Here is a 16,091-nt window from a genome sequence, read left to right on the forward strand (position 1 = left end):
GCATCAAGTCCTATTATACCCAAGTGTCAATGCTATTGCTTTATAGGAAACATCTCCAATTCTCACGTTCTTGAGACGTTGGCATTCTCTCTATGTATCACACGATAACACAGACTCAGAAGGAACTTAGTTAAGGCTCTATGACTGTGTGATAAAGTGAGTGCACTAGAGCTGACAAGATCTTGCTGAGGCCAAAGCACAGGAGCAAATTTGGTCCCAGGAAAGATGGAGAGGGGCTGATAAGCCCTGTGCTGCTGCCCTGTTTCTCCTAATCAATGTTCGGTCCTGTACCACTCAGCCAACGGCTGGTCCTTCAACACGTGGAGCCGCAGTTAACATCACTCACACGGCAGATGGGAGAGTGAGGCCTTCTGTACAGAGAAAAGGTGCAACAGGCTTATCCCGAGGACACGCAGATGTGGGGGGATGTTTGCAGCCAGCTCAAGGAATTGTGCAAAGTCTAAGTTATTCCACCCTTACAGTGAGAGATGGTAGCGTGTCCTCTTTGTAACCGCCATCTGTCAGATAGAGGTGCGGGTAGTCAGTAAAGCCACGCCGAATTGCCAGCCATTGTGCTTGGAGGCTGGGCAGTCAGTTAGGTTCATTATAAGCAAGTCACTCTTGGTTCACCAGCCTAATATTGTGTACTGGTAAAATAATATTCTTTGTCTTTGGAATTTATCACTATTTAAATATCTATTTCTCTGCCTATCACTATCTAAATATGTGTGTGTATCTTGCTTAAAAATCATCTCCCTGGGGCTTCCCTGGTGGCGCAGTGGTTGAGAGTCTGCCTGCCGATGCAGGGGACACGGGTTCGTGCCGTGGTCCGGGAAGATCCCACATGCCGCGGAGCGGCTGGGCCCGTGAGTCATGGCCGCTGAGCCTGTGCGTCTGGAGCCTGTGCTCCACAATGGGAGAGGCCACAACAGTGAGAGGCCCCCGTACAGCAAAAAAAAAAAAATCATCTCCCTCTCTATAATACAAACGCCATGAAGCCAGAGAGTTTTGTCTGTGTTATTTGCTGCTGTAGTCCCCATACCTAAAATAATTCCTAATTCAGAGTAGGCTGTCAGTAATATTTACCGAAGGCCTGAATCAACTATGTCACGAACATCAACATGGCTCATACGCAGCGGCTGAGAAGGTTCCCACTGTAGAGACGGCTGTGTTTGAAGGTGGCAGTGGGATGGCTGCATGGAAAGGAACTCGGGCATCTCTGAGGTGTCAGCATGAGGTCCAGCTCCGGGAGTCAGCTATGTCTCGGTTGGTCAGGGAAACTATGAGATCTGCTCAATTCTATAAAAGAAATAATGAAATTAGAAAGAAGACTCAACATGGAGCTTGGATAAAGGATCTCTTTGGTAACAGAGAACTGAAAGATGGGTAAGAATTGACCACAACAAAACAAAACAAAAAATTGTAGGATATGGTATGTGCCACTAGCGGTCAGACTGTCCCAGTGATGATTTCAACCACAGATTTTAATTTAAATAATAATAATATCCATTTGGATAGATGAGTACTTGTTGGACTGATTAGGGTAACTGGAAGCCAGTTAGGATTATGCTGATAGATCCAATCGGAAAAGGAACGAGAATGTGGCTTGAGAGAGCGAGTCCTGGTGACTAAGGGAGAATGTATGGAGACCACTACCCACAGGGAAAGACAAAGAAAAGGCGAGAAGCACATCTTCCGTGAATCCACAGCACAGGGGGTGCAAAATGTTGACAATGTGTCCTGGGGCAAAACCACCAGGACACACTTATATATCTATAAATTTATACATTTATAGATATAAGTATATCCGCAGAGTAGCAGCTCCCTGAAGAGGCACTCGGGGTTCTTCTACTCTGGAGTTAATCTGCTTATCCTTTGCCGCCTCTTACAATATACCCCTTCTGGGTGCTGTGCTATGTACAGGAAGGATGACAAAATAAAACAGCACATGGTTCCTGGAATGAAGGGGCTTGCCATCTTGTGTTTTCAGCGAAGGTGAGGGGTAAAAGACGAACTGCAGTGGGTGCAAAGTGAAAGAGGATGCCAGAAGTAGGCTCAGTTAATCTAGAACACCATTTTTTTTTTTCTTTCTCTTTTCTCCCCCTCTCTCCCTTTGGAGGTAACCTTGGTCTGCTCTAAGAATTGAGAGGAGAGAACCAGAAGAAAAAAATTCCTTTTCTGTTAAATTAAAAAAAAAAAAAAGCAGCTGGCACATAATGACGCAAGGGAAAGAACAAAATGAAATAACTCCACGTTAGTCAAATCTTGGTAAAAATGAGAATGAGACAGGTTAGCAATAGTTAGAGGCTTCCGAATACTAGGCAGTGGGTAAAGAATTCCTAACTTGCTGTGTGGCCTTGGACCAATGTCTTAAGCTCCCGGACCTTCCATTTCTTCATCATAAAAATGAGAGCATTATGTTAGAACAGCAGATCTCAAATGTTTGTCCATTTAAGAGTCAGGGACTTGTGAATAAACCAAATTCTCTAGCCTCAACCCCAGGATTTTGACTTAATATCGCCTGCACGAGGCCCAGGAATCTGTATTTAAGTGACATCCCCCACCCAACACACACACCGCCCCCAGATATGTGATACAACCCTCACTCTGGGGACACTGCCTGAAAGATCCTACGTCCTGTGCGAGGCATCACCCTTACAAGAGGGAAATAGCAGAAACATTAAACACGCAAACTGCCATTTCTTTTCTTCCTGTTTCCATTTATATATTCCCATTGTAATACATCACAAATAGTTTAAAGCGGGAATTATTTCATAAACAGTATAATTTAATCTGCATGCAATTCCTTCTTCAGTGAAATCAAAATTATACTTTTTTTTCCGAAAATGAGGCTTAAACACAACACTGCATTCAAACTAAGAAAAATAATCAACTTGTATTCGCAAATCAAAATGAAAAGTTTCCCCAAAATATCGTGATTTAGGAATTATGCTGCGGAGAGTCTGAGAAATCAAATGCAGACTGTTTCCATTCTCCTACTGAAAACGTATTTTAAAAGTAGTGATTGTTTAATATGCAGGCCTACTTGTTAGCAAGGCATCCCTCCAGCTCCTGGTGATGTGGGACTGGATATTAGTACCCTACACAGCAGTGGGAGGAGGACAGGAAGGACAGCACCTGCCCCTCGCTGGCAAGTCAGGCAGCACTGCAACCTGGCGACACCTCAGTGTAGACGCCCGTTCCCATTCATGTGGACAGGAAAAAGTGGTACTTAGGTTTGCGCTGTGCCTTTTGGACAGCTCCTCTGCCACCTGGCACTTTCAGGATATAGTATCTGATTAATGAAAATACCTCAATTTTCCCTAGTGGCAAAGGTACATGACTTGATTGCACAACCATTCGGTACTGACACTCCTTATCCTGTGAGATGATTTGAATCCAACTGAAATTACAGCACTCATTGCTTCAGCCATGAATTTTTTTTTGAAATTCAACTACTTCATGATTCACTTTAACAAAGTTTTCCTGCCATCATTCTGCCTTAGCATTTAATCTGTTTCAAATTTAAGTTTACAAGAAGTACAAGAGCTTTGATGGCTCCATATTTATTCAGTGAAGATCAAAGGCCTTCTTTGCTTTTTTTCGTCTTTTACATCTGCAAGGGATAACAGAACATTTCAGATGACAGGTTTTCTTTCCACCAAAGAATTTAGCATGAGAATGCCTTCATTTTCAAGCATTTATTTTTCTCTAAGCCTCAACGTTCTCCAAATTATAAGCATGCTGCCATCACACATGGAATTTCATTCAGTGTTATGTTTCAAGAACACCAGGGATCTAACACACCATTCTTAATTGCCACCAGATACAGCTTTGTCCCTCTTCTTCCCACAAAGCTCTTTTCCTAGTAAGACTGGCTTTAGGGCTTATAAAATGGTATAAGTCAAAGGTTGTTATCTTCCTAAACAGATCTTAGAGAAGATGGCCCTTTGTTGTGTTGTTTCCGTCTGGCAAAGGATCATTGACATACTTAAAAGATGGAACACATATGGAGAAAAATATAAAACAGGCAAAAGATTACTGTCCCAGTATATAAAGAACTAAAAATCAGTAAGAAAAGGACAAAAGAATCCAATAGAAAAGGAGGCCAGATATCCAAACAGGCAATTGCAGAGCAGGGAACTCAAAAGATCAATGAATGTAAAAGGATACTCCAACTCACCAGTAATCAGAAAAATACAAAGTAAAGCAACAAAATACTATTTCACACAGATCATAATGGCAAAAGTTATAAAGTTTATAACTGAATAATTTTCAGAATGCTTTTTAAGTATTTTTAAAGTTTATAACTTTAAAGTTTATAACTGATGGGAATGTAAGTCACTATGGAGAGTAATATGGAGGTTCCTTAAAAAACTAAAAATGGAGCTACCATATCATCCAGCAATCCCACTCCTGGGCATATATCTGAAAAAGACGAAAACTCTAATTCGAAAAGATACATGCACCCCAGTGTTCATAGCAGCACTATTTACAACAGCCAAGACATGGAAGCAACCTAACTTTCCATCAACAGATGAAATGGATAAAGAAGATGTGGTACATATACACAATGGAATACTACTCAGCCATAAAAAAGAATGAAATAATGCCATTTGCAGCAACATGGATGGACCTAGAGATTATCATACTAGTGAAGTTAAGTCAGATAGAGAAAGACAAACACGATATGATATTACTTACATGTGGAATCTTAAAAAACGATACAAATGAACTTATTTATAAAATAGAAACAGACTCACAGACAGAGAAAACAAACTCATGGTTACTAAAGGGGAAAAGGGGGGAGGGATAAATTAGGAGTTTGGGATTAACAGATACACACTACTATATATAATATAAAATAAACAACAACAACCTACTATATAGCACAAGGAACTATATTCAATATCTTGTAATAACCTATAATGGAAAAGAATCTGAAAAAGAATAATTAAATGTATACACACACATATATCTGAATCACTTTGCTGTACACCCGAAACTATCACAACATTGTATATCAACTATACTTCAGAAAAAAGAATATTGTTATAAAGTTTAACGATATTGTGTGTAGGCCAGGATGTAGACAAGCAGGAACTGGGATAAACTGCCAATAGTACTATAAGTTGGTATAAACATCTTGGAGAAAAACTGGCAATAAATGTGAAAATATACATAGACTGTGAGTCAGCAACTCTATATCTAGGAATATATCCTAGAGAAACTGCACTTACCCACAAGGAGAAACAGGTAGCACTGGTTATAAGTACTGCTTGTAATAAACACGGAGGACAAGACAAACACCCATCAGGTTGGTAAGCGAGAAATAAATTGTGATACCATTAAACGATGGAATGGATTCAGCAGTTAAGATAGTTAAGATCTATATCCTTCAACATGGATGTGGAAAATGACTGAAAAAGTAAATTAGTGAACATTATGTACTATTTATAATACTATTTATATAGATTTAAAACTCTACAATTAATATTATATATTATTAAATATATGCATATAGTAAAAGCTTAAAAATCATGCAATAAATAAACTCTAAATTCCTGATTCCAGTTGCCTGTGGGGAAGGGAGAGAGGGAGTAGAGAGGACCCACAAGGCCTTCAACTGATTAAGTGCTGTTCAGGTGTTCATTAGAAGATGAAGCAAATAAAACCAAATGCTAATGGCACAGGGAGATCAGCTCGGTGCTTTGTGACCACCTGGAGGGGTGGGATACGGAGGGTGAGAGGGAGACGCAAGAGGGAGGAGATATGGAGACATATGTATATGTATAACTGATTTACTTTGTCATACAGCAGAAACTAACACACCATTGTGAAGCAATTATACTCCAATAAAGATGTTAAAAAAAAAACAAACGAGAAAAACCAAATGCTAATGTATTTCACTTTCAAGTGGAGAGGACACTGGGTTTTGTTATATCATTCTTTCTACTTCCCTGTATTTAAAAATATTTTTAAACTGATGTATTAACAAGTAACAGTGTGGGATACCTGGAAAAAAATCTCTGGATGCCCACAATGATCCTTTTAAACGGCGAGGGTGCTACAGTGGGGCCAGCCACCCTGTGGCGCTAGTTCCTCCAAATGCCGTGATGATACTTATAAAGCATTCTGAAAATTATTCAGTACAAGGGTTCTTGTCAAAGACAGTCATGAGAATTGAGCTTTGTCTCACAGAACACTGACTGAAGTCGGGGATTATACAAACAAAGATATAAAAATTGGGCTTCCCTGGTAGCACAGTGGTTAAGAATCCGCCTGCCAATGCAGGGGACACGGGTTTGAGCCCTGGTCCGGGAAGATTTCCACATGCTGCGGAGCAACTAAGCCCGTGAGCCACAGCTACTGAGCCTGCGCGCCACAACTACTGAAGCCCGCGCGCCTGGAGCCCGTGCTCCGCAACAAGAGAAGCCACTCCAATGAGAAGCTCACGCACCTCAACGAAGAGTAGCCCCGCTCACTGCAAATAGAGAAAGCCCGCGCACTGCAACGAAGACCCAACACAGCCAAAAATAAATAAACAAATAAATTTATTTTAAAAAAAGATATAAAAATTGTCACCTACATTTTGTATCTGACATCAGAAATGAGTCCTACCATCTTAGCTGACTTCCTGATGGATCCTAAGTTCCTGAAAATTCAAAGACAACAACCTCTCCTAAAGCTATTCAACGTGTCAAATTACTTTGCTTTAAGCAACTTGTACTATTAAGCAATTACTTTAAACTTGAGTAAAATATGTACAAATAAAATAGTACATTCCTTTAGGGCCGGCACGAACTGCAACACACAGGTGGGCAGATAACTTCTATGAGTAAACTGACCCTAGGTAAAAGTGAATTAATGAATAAATAAAACCATATGCAATCCATGTAGTCTATCTTTGATTTTACAATCTTGGTAGACGGGAACAGGGGATTTATTTCTCTAAGAAAAAAAGTAGTGCAAGTATTACAGCAAAAGGTGACTGACTGACCCTAGGCTTCAGCATCAGAGCTGGGCAGGGGTGCGGGCTTATGGTCCCTACGGCCCTTATCGTGGGGATACAGGTCCTGCCTTAAAGAAAGCGCAGCTGCGCCATTGTGCATGCAGTGTTGTCACAGCACCTAACTTTCCAATGTAAGCTGAAATCCAGATTTTATGGTAAACGTAACATAATTTCAAATTGTTGGTTGAATAAGACTGGGGACAGCCCAAAACGCGAGCTGTCGTGCACTGAAAGAAATATTATGCACTTGTAGAAAGAATAAGGAAGCTTTTAAAATACTCACAGAGATGGGATTAACATACACACGCTACAACATATAAAACAGATAATCAACAAGGACCTGCCGTGTAGCACAGGGAACTCAATATTCTGTGATAACCTATATGGGAAAGAATCTGAAAAATAGATGTACGTCTATGTCTAACTAAATCACCTTGCTGTACACCTGCAACTAACACGGCGTTGTAAATCAACTATACTCCAATATAAAAAAAATACAGAGCGAGTGCCACAATGTATCAAGTGAAAAAGGGGAGGTGCAAAACAGAATCTGTAGCATAGTATAGTATCTGAAGTGATGGAAAGGGGGGGAAATGTTTTTCCTGCTTATATTTTCAAAAAGAAAAAAATAGAATAAACCATGAGGTCATAAAGGGAAAAGAAAATCCCTGAAACAAATGAATACTGAGTAGGGAGGGATGGGGTGAGGCTCGCTGGGGACTGGTCATACCCGCCACTTACACGGTCTGCTGTGCAGTCAGCCTCCCAACCAAGGGAGAGTCCTGCCAATCGACAGCCTCCCTGAGTGAGGAAACCTAGGCCTGCCACCTGGCAGTTATCAGCTTAGTCCTTAGTCATAAATACAGTCCATCAAACATTTACGAAAAACCAACCACATGGAACAGAAAACAAGATGAACAATGTGATAGGATCCAGAAGAAAGTGGAGATAATTCTTTAACAAACAGACCTATGGGAAAGTTATAATTAGGCATCTTGATAGAGAGAATGTCCCAGGCATTAAACAAGCACAAACCGATATGGAGGAAAGAGATCAGGAACAGTGAGCCCACCCAACAGGCGAACACTGTCACCCTTCGTACCTCTGGTTCCGCAGCTGTGGACTGAAACAAATGTGAGCCAAAAGTATTCAGAAAAATCCTCCTCACTGTCAGTGGGAATGTAAACGGGTACAGCCACTGTGGAGAAGTGTGGAGGGAGGGTCCTCAGAAAACTAAAAACACAGGTGCCCTATGAGCCAGCAATCCCACTTCGGGGTATGCATCCGAAGAAAACAACAACACTGACTTGAAAAGAGACATGCACCCCAGTTTTCACTGCAGCTCTATTTACAATAGCCAAGACATGGAAGCAACCTAAGTGTCCATCGACAGATGAATGGATAAAGAAGACGTGGCACATATATACAGTGGAATATTACTCAGCCATAAAAAGGAGTGAAATAATGCCATTTGCAGTATCATGGATGGACTTGGAGTGTATTATGTTAAGTGAAATAGACAGAGAAAGACAAATACTGTGTGATATCACTTATTTGTGGAAACTAAAAAATACAGCAAACTCGTGTATAAAACAAAGAAGCAGGCTCACAGAGATACAGAGAACAAACTACTGGTTACCAGTGGGGAGAGGGAAGGGGGGAGGGGCAATAAAGGGGTAGGGGGTAAAAAAGGGTTATTATGGGATTATATGAAATCATGTGTGAGACTTTTGAGAACTGTAAAGTACTATAGAATTTAAAGATTCCTTCATTCAATAAAAGCAGTAAATTAAAAAAATAAAAATCATTTCTTTGAAAACAAATATTCAGAAAAAAAAAAATTCCAGGAAGTCCCAAAAAACAAAGCTGGAATTTGCCTCACACTGGCAACTGTTTACATGGCATTTTTACATTGTATTAGGCATTATAAACAGTCTAGAGATGATTTAAAGTACACAGGATATGCACAGGTTATGTACAAATACCATGGCATTTTATAAAAGGGACTTGAGCATCCTTGGATTTTGGTACCTGTGGAGGGTCCTGGAACCAAACCCCTGTGGATACCGAGGGATGACTGTATATATAGAACATTTAGATAAGAAACAAAACTGGCTAATGAACATGATAAATTTTAATCTCACAGTAATCAAGGAAATGGAAGTTAAAACTAGGTATTTTTCGTCCATCGGATCGGCAAAAAGAGCAACGCTGTTTTAATTAACCGTACTAGTTTGCGCTGCAGTAACAAATTACATAGACTAGGGGGCTTAAACCACAAACATTTATTTCTCACAGCTGTGTAAGCTCTAAGCCCGCGATCAGGCTGGGCTCCCCGCGAAGGCCCTCCCCTCTTCCTGGCTTAAGGATGGCCTCTTCCTGGGTTCTCACAGCTGGAGAGCAGAGAGGAAGCAAGCTCTCTTCTCTCCTCCCAAAGGCACAAATCCCATTCACGAAGGCTCCACCCTCATGACCTAATTATCTCCCAAAGGCCCCACCTCCTAACACCCTCACCCAGATCACACTGCGGGGGGTGGGGGTGGGGGGTAGGGGGTGGGGAGAGGGTTAGGATTTCAGCATATGAATTGGAGTGGGAGGAGGGTACACCAACATTCAGTCGCAGTCAGTAATCTCATGCTGAATCCACAAGCCACTCACTAGCTCTCCTGGTTTCTGTGCACTAGGAATTCAGTAGTGGTTTGGCTGGGCAGGTTCAACTGGCGTGACTCCTCACGAGGCTGCAGTCATCGAAGGCTTGCTCGGGCTGGAGGGAGGAGAGGCTTCTATTGCCGTCGGTTCCTCTCCAGACCTGCTCGAGGCCTCCTGGCGCGGCCACGGGCCTCCTCCGGAACAAGCGGTCCAGGAAAGCAAGGCTTCTCATGACATACCACACACACGGTCACTTACATTCTACTGGGCACAGACCAGCTCTAATTTAGTGTGGAAGGGACAACACGAAGACGTGGAAGTCAGGAGGTGAGGATCATTGGAGGCTGGCTACCACAACTGCCATATTCAGTATGGGGGAGAATGGGAGGGAACGGGTGCCCTGACAGACCACTGCGGGGTGTGTAACTGGCGTACCTCATTTAGAGGGCAGTTTGACAGTGGGTGGGTGGTAAGATTTAAAATGCAACATATCTTTGCAGGTATTCTATGTGAAGGACGTATGTGCAAGGAAGTTCAGTGCAGTATTTGCAATAACAAGAAAAACGGGGAGGGGCTTCCCTGGTGGCGCAGTCGTTGAGAGTCTGCCTGCCGATGCAGGGGACAAGGGTTCGTGCCCCGGTCCGGGAAGATTCCACATGCCGCGGAGCAGCTGGGCCCGTGAGCCATAGCCGCTGAGCCTGCGCGTCCGGAGCCTGTGCTCTGCAATGGCAGAGGCCACAACAGTGAGAGGCCCGCGTACCGCAAAAAAAAAAAAAAAAAAAAGCGGGGGGGAACCTACGTATCTGTAAATTAGGGAATGCATAAATTAAGGAATACTATGGAGCAGTTAAAAAGAATGTGGCAGATCTATGACTGACCATGGAAAGATTTCTAAGGCACATTGTTAAGGATACAAGAAGAAAATACTCTTCCATTTACGTAAAAAGAAAACCAAATGTCAATACATGAATACTGATTTTGTGTGTGTGCACAGATATCTCTGAATGTCAAAATCTACAGAAAAGCTCTGGAAAGACACATGTAAAAATTTTGGTGGTTACTTCTGAAAATGGTACCAGAGGAGTGGGGCGTGAAGGCAGCACTTTTAATTCATAATACTGTCTTGTTTGAATTTTTAACAAAAATAAATAATCTAAACATTGAAAACTGGAAAATAACGGACTTTGAGTGACAACCCAAAGTGCCCTCTTACAGTAAAGAATTTGGGCTTTTGTGGCTAGACTTTATTTGAGCTCTTCGGAGACCCTTTATGGCTCACTTATGGATTTCTAGCTGCTGCTACAATTTTATTGATCTCAGATCAAGTCTTTAGAAAATTAAGGAAATAGAGCAAGGTCTCAACTTCTGAGTCTGCTTTCACTTGTCGGGGTGTAATGAATGGGAAACGGCTGTTAGACAGTCCGGTATTAAAGTACCTGACTCAGCCTCTTAGTTTCATCAGCTATAAAATGGGGACAAGATATACTACCTACTGTACAGTGCCACTACGATCCAATGAGACACCAAAGCCACTGGTACCTAGTAGACACTCGAACGGTGGCCACTATCAGTGTACGTCCATTCTAAATCTCTGATCAGAAATAAAGCACTGGTTTGGTCAATATAAAGGATGTACCTGAATACATCCTAAGGGTAATAAAACCAATAAAACCACAATCGTGTGGTTTACCCTTATTCTTCCCATGAGTACTTTAGGAAGGAGTACCACCTTGATCGCAGCTTATAAGAGTGTATTTGCTTACTTCACTCTGTATGACAGACCATATATACACTCCCAAATGTAAAATAGCTAGCTAGCGGGAAGCAGCCGCATAGCACAGGGAGATCAGCTCGGTGCTTTGTGACCACCTAGAGGGGTGGGACGGGGAGGGTGGGTCAGGGAGGGTGGGAGGGAGGGAGACGCAAGAGGGAAGAGATATGGGGATATATGTATATGTATAACTGATCCACTTTGTTATACAGCAGAAACTAAAACACCATTGTAATGCAATTATACTCCAATAAAGATGTTAAAAAAAAGGGTATTTGCTTTACCATATGATACCACTTATATGTGGAATCTAAAATATGACACAAATGAACCTATCTATGAAACAAATACAGACTCACAGACATAGAGAACAGACTGGTGTTTGCCAAGGGGGAGGCGGGGTGGGAGAGGGATGGATTGGGAGTTTGGGTTTAGCAGATGCAAACTATTCTATATAGTATGGATAAACAACAAGGTCGTACTGTACAGCACAGGGAACTATATTCAATAACCTGTGACAAACCATAATGGAAAAGAATATGAAAAAGAGGGTGTGTGTGTGTGCACACACACACACATATATATAAATATATAAAACTGAGTCACTGTTGTACAGCAGTAACTAACACAACATCGCAACTCAACTATACTTCAATAAATTTTAAAAAGTGTATTTGCTTGAACTATAAAATCAAAACACAATTTATTGTGTTGTAGAGAAAAAAATACCAAAGCATATATATCTATAGTTATCTATTATCAAATTATAATACATTTACTCTCCAGGAAAGCTTAACTATAGTTAGAAAAATAACTGGCTCTAACATCAGTTTTAGTATCTCCTCAACTTGAACATTCCTACCAAAGTATCTGTATTCATGAAACATGTAATACAACAGCAGCCCACACACAGGACTAGAATTCTATAGGATTACAACCCTGTGTTACAACCCTGCAACTCGGTAGAAGGGAACACTGAGTGTACAAGTCAATCTTGCCTGTGTTACTAATCCACTGCATTGTTTAGACAGGCCCTTCTCCGGGCTTGAGCTTCCTCAGGGAAAAGTGAGGAGTCTGGATTAAATGATCTCTAACAACCCCCCCTACCCCCAAATTCATGACACCGTGTTCTCTAGCCCTCCCTTAATCCGAGGCACTTCTTTTCCTTCTAAAGTGATCAAAATATCAGATGTAACTTCTTGTTCATCTTGAGAATGTGATTTCCAGCAAAGGACCTACTTTAAAAAAACAACACTGCAACAGAAAGCAGACGGTCTGTAAAGCTGCTCAGGACGCCGAGGTATAAAGCCTGTTAGATGGTGAGCAATGACAGCAGGGGCTCACCGACCAGCCGGTGGTTCTGCAGCCTGGTGCAGGTGTCCCCTGAGCGCTGTGCGCTCACCCCGGGGTCACCGCAGACTGAGGGCTCTTACAATAAGATCCCAGGATCACTTGGAGGGTTGTTTCTGATCCAGTAAGTCTGAGGTGGGGACTGAGAATTTAAATTTCTAGCAGTCTCTAGGTGATACTGATGCCACTGGTTCACAGATAAAGAACACTTTTGAAACCACTGCCCTAAGCATTTGTATTTTAGATTTGTATCTTGTAAAGGTTTTAAGAGAGGCTTATTATTAATTTTTACAAAATATAAATGGTCTAGTTTTGGTATCATATATTTGGATTCTGAAATTTGTTTTGATCGAGATAAATGAAAAACCCTGCAAATTAATTACAATTTTTCAGTTGGAAAGAAAATAAAAAAAGATCTCCGATGACTGCTTTATAAAGGGCAGCTAATGTGACTGCCAGTTTATTCACGGGGTTTGTACTATCACAGCCCGTCTCTGCCTCAGTTACTTTTGCCTTACTGGTTTACTCACTATGCCGTACACATTACTGAGAATTGCTTTGTCTCATACCTTCTGTACTATTGCCAAACTTGTCTGTATCATAAAATATCTATTAACGTGTGTCAGGTACCCTGAGGTTGGAACTCTCAAGGAACACACTTAAGAAAAGTGTGCAACTGCTTTTCTCTTCAGTAGTTCAACTCTGTAAAAATACAGGACATTTGAACTTTCTGCTTAAAGCCACAGTAAAAATTAGAATGTTTCCTTTTCATAGATAAAGTACATTCAGTTTATCTCTGTTGCCATCTTTAACAAGACTGCTTGTCAAGCTCCAGTTTTTCTCATGAAGAGTATTGTTCCACTTATCATCCAAATACTTACCTTGACAAAACCAGACACTTCGAGACAGGTAGGAGACAAGGCTGTCCAACTTCACGTATTCGGCCACTCTACGATGCTATGATTAACTTAACAGTTTCAGAATTCCAGAAAATTTTCTAATATTCGAGACGTATTAATAAATTTAGACGCACAAGCTACCTTTAAGTGTAACTTTTTAGCAAGAAGGTGATCCTCAGCAGAGTTGGACTACAATTAAAAAGAAAACATAAGACCTTTGTTTCAGAATTCCAGTACATATTTCACAACGCATGTAAACATGCTAGTGAGTTGCACAGGGTGAGAATGTCTGAGAACGTACTTTTCTGGCCGGGAGAGCTGAGAACTCGCTCTGCAGAACGTGACAAAAAGCATTTAGGGAGTGGGGCCGTGGTCGTCTTCGTCACCGCATCCCTTGCAGTGCACACAAAACACTTCATATATGTTCACTAAGTTTAACTGGAGAGGTTACATGGAACACACACACACACACACACACACACACACACACACACTCTTGATACAGTGTATACACACTGAATAATCCCAGTTACATAGTTTCAAAGTCAAGAATAAACATTTTATTCAATGAGGTAGATAAAAATACTCAAAGGTAAACTCAAAAGTAAAGCATTTTCAGAAGTGTCCACATATTATGGATCTATAATGTATCTTTGAATTTACGCAGTGTTAACTGTTTTCATAATTCTTGTCTATTCAAGTGGTTTTCAATGTTTAGCATACTTATGATTTTTATTTAGCCAAAGTAATCACTAAAAAGATATAACGCAAAATAATTCATTTTATTTCTTAAATGCGTACGTATTTACAGTCATAAAAATTTTCATGCTCTGTAACTTATGAAATACTACACTTTCACGTTTATTAAAAATTAAAAAATCTTAGGAAATCTATTTCAATTACTTACGGAGAAATTAATGCCAGAATGATCAGAAACTGTCAAGTTACTATTATTAGCTTAAGATGTCATCATAATCACGAATAGCATTTAATCACGAATACCTTCATTTTACTTTTAAAACCATACTTACGACTTTTAGGTTAAAATCTCATAGTGGGGCAGTAAGACTTCACTCCAAATCAGAGTCACATATGGAAGGAAGCTTTTAATTCAAGGTTTCATTAGGGTCCACAGTAAAAAGATACATTTTCATGAGGGTTAACACGATGGATAGCCAACAAGGAAATATGCTAGCAGGGGGTAGAACACTGCCATCTAAGCATGCACGGAACCAACAGACTACTTTAGAACATGCTATGTCCTTGATTATTGCCAGCTTTTCTATAATGTTCAGGTTCTCAAAGGTCACTGAATTTTATAATTATCTCCAAACAATTTTCTTCAGGGTCATTTAAGCTTTGTCTAAACAGCTGGGTGTGTTGCCAAGCAACAACACCATCTCCTCTGCTTAATTCTGCTTCCAAAATAACTTCAGTGGCACCAGAAAAATCATGATAGGAGCGAAGAATTTTATCTGTTGGAGAAAAAAAAAATTAACACTTTGCTTTTGGTAAGAACATAAAGAGGTAGTTTCGGAATGCATTTGACATACCTGCCTTATAGGTAAAAATCAACCCTTAAAAAATAAATACAAATTATTCTTTATGGAGGAAATGTGTCCTCTGAAAAAAGAAATGATGTTTTCTCCTTCCATCTGTGTTTCACAATGAAAAACATCAGCCCTACTATTAATAATGAGGTTAAACTACAGGTTTTAACTTAAATTTTTTTTTTTTTTTTTTACTGCAACAGTATGAATAAGTCTAGGCTAAGGAAAACTCAACTACATCTCAGATAAGCACAATCACCCTTCAGAGTGCTGAACACACACTTCACGATTACTTCTCCCGTCAAATGCTTACCGCCCGCCAGCTCTACTTGTGCTGCATCAGATCTCAATTTCCACTGTACTGTTCCTGTCTCAAAGGTCTGGCTACTTGTCCTAATGGAAATGTTATCTACGTTGAGGCCAACTGACCCACATTCAAACTTCCAGGAAATGTAAGCATAAGACGATCCTTCCTTTCGGGTTAAATACACCTATAAAGTAGGTGGGAGAAAAGGAACTGTCAGAGATAATCAAACAGTGTAGAAAAACACATATAGTCAAAGTCTTATTGCCACAGGAACTATGCACAAATGGTTATTTAAAACATAACTTTTCCCCACTGAAAAGATTTTTACTGCTAACAATTTTTCATTTTATTAGCAATCTTTGCGATAGCGTCTTTTGCTATGGATGTAAGGTATTATTTGAATACAGGTGCCTCAATAAGTAGAGCCCTAAGGCTGCATGCTAACCAAAATTTTGGTAAATCATATTCTCTTTTAAATTACCAACTCCAGCTATTTATTTATTTTTTATTTATTAATTTTTTACATTTATTTGTTTATTTTTGGCTGCGTTGG

At 40.5% G+C, this 16,091-nt stretch overlaps 1 protein-coding gene across 3 annotated transcripts in view; it reads right to left on the reverse strand.

The window, feature by feature from the left end:
- Positions 1-13,082: 13,082 nt before the first annotated feature.
- Positions 13,083-16,091, reverse strand: part of NGLY1 (N-glycanase 1) — a 63,776-nt gene continuing 60,767 nt past the window's right edge. For 2 of the 3 annotated variants that reach the window (XM_060011567.1, XM_060011568.1), the window contains exons 11-12: positions 15,545-15,722; positions 13,087-15,156 (exon numbers count right to left, since the gene is read on the reverse strand). In XM_060011567.1, coding sequence (XP_059867550.1) covers positions 14,981-15,156; positions 15,545-15,722 — 354 coding nt within the window. In that variant the 3' untranslated portion in view covers positions 13,087-14,980. Of the gene's footprint in view, positions 15,157-15,544; positions 15,723-16,091 lie in introns of all 3 variants that reach the window. The other variant, XM_060011569.1, reaches the window with a different exon arrangement.

Source organism: Delphinus delphis, chromosome 4 (assembly GCF_949987515.2).
Source record: "Delphinus delphis chromosome 4, mDelDel1.2, whole genome shotgun sequence".
NCBI lineage: Eukaryota > Metazoa > Chordata > Mammalia > Artiodactyla > Delphinidae > Delphinus > Delphinus delphis.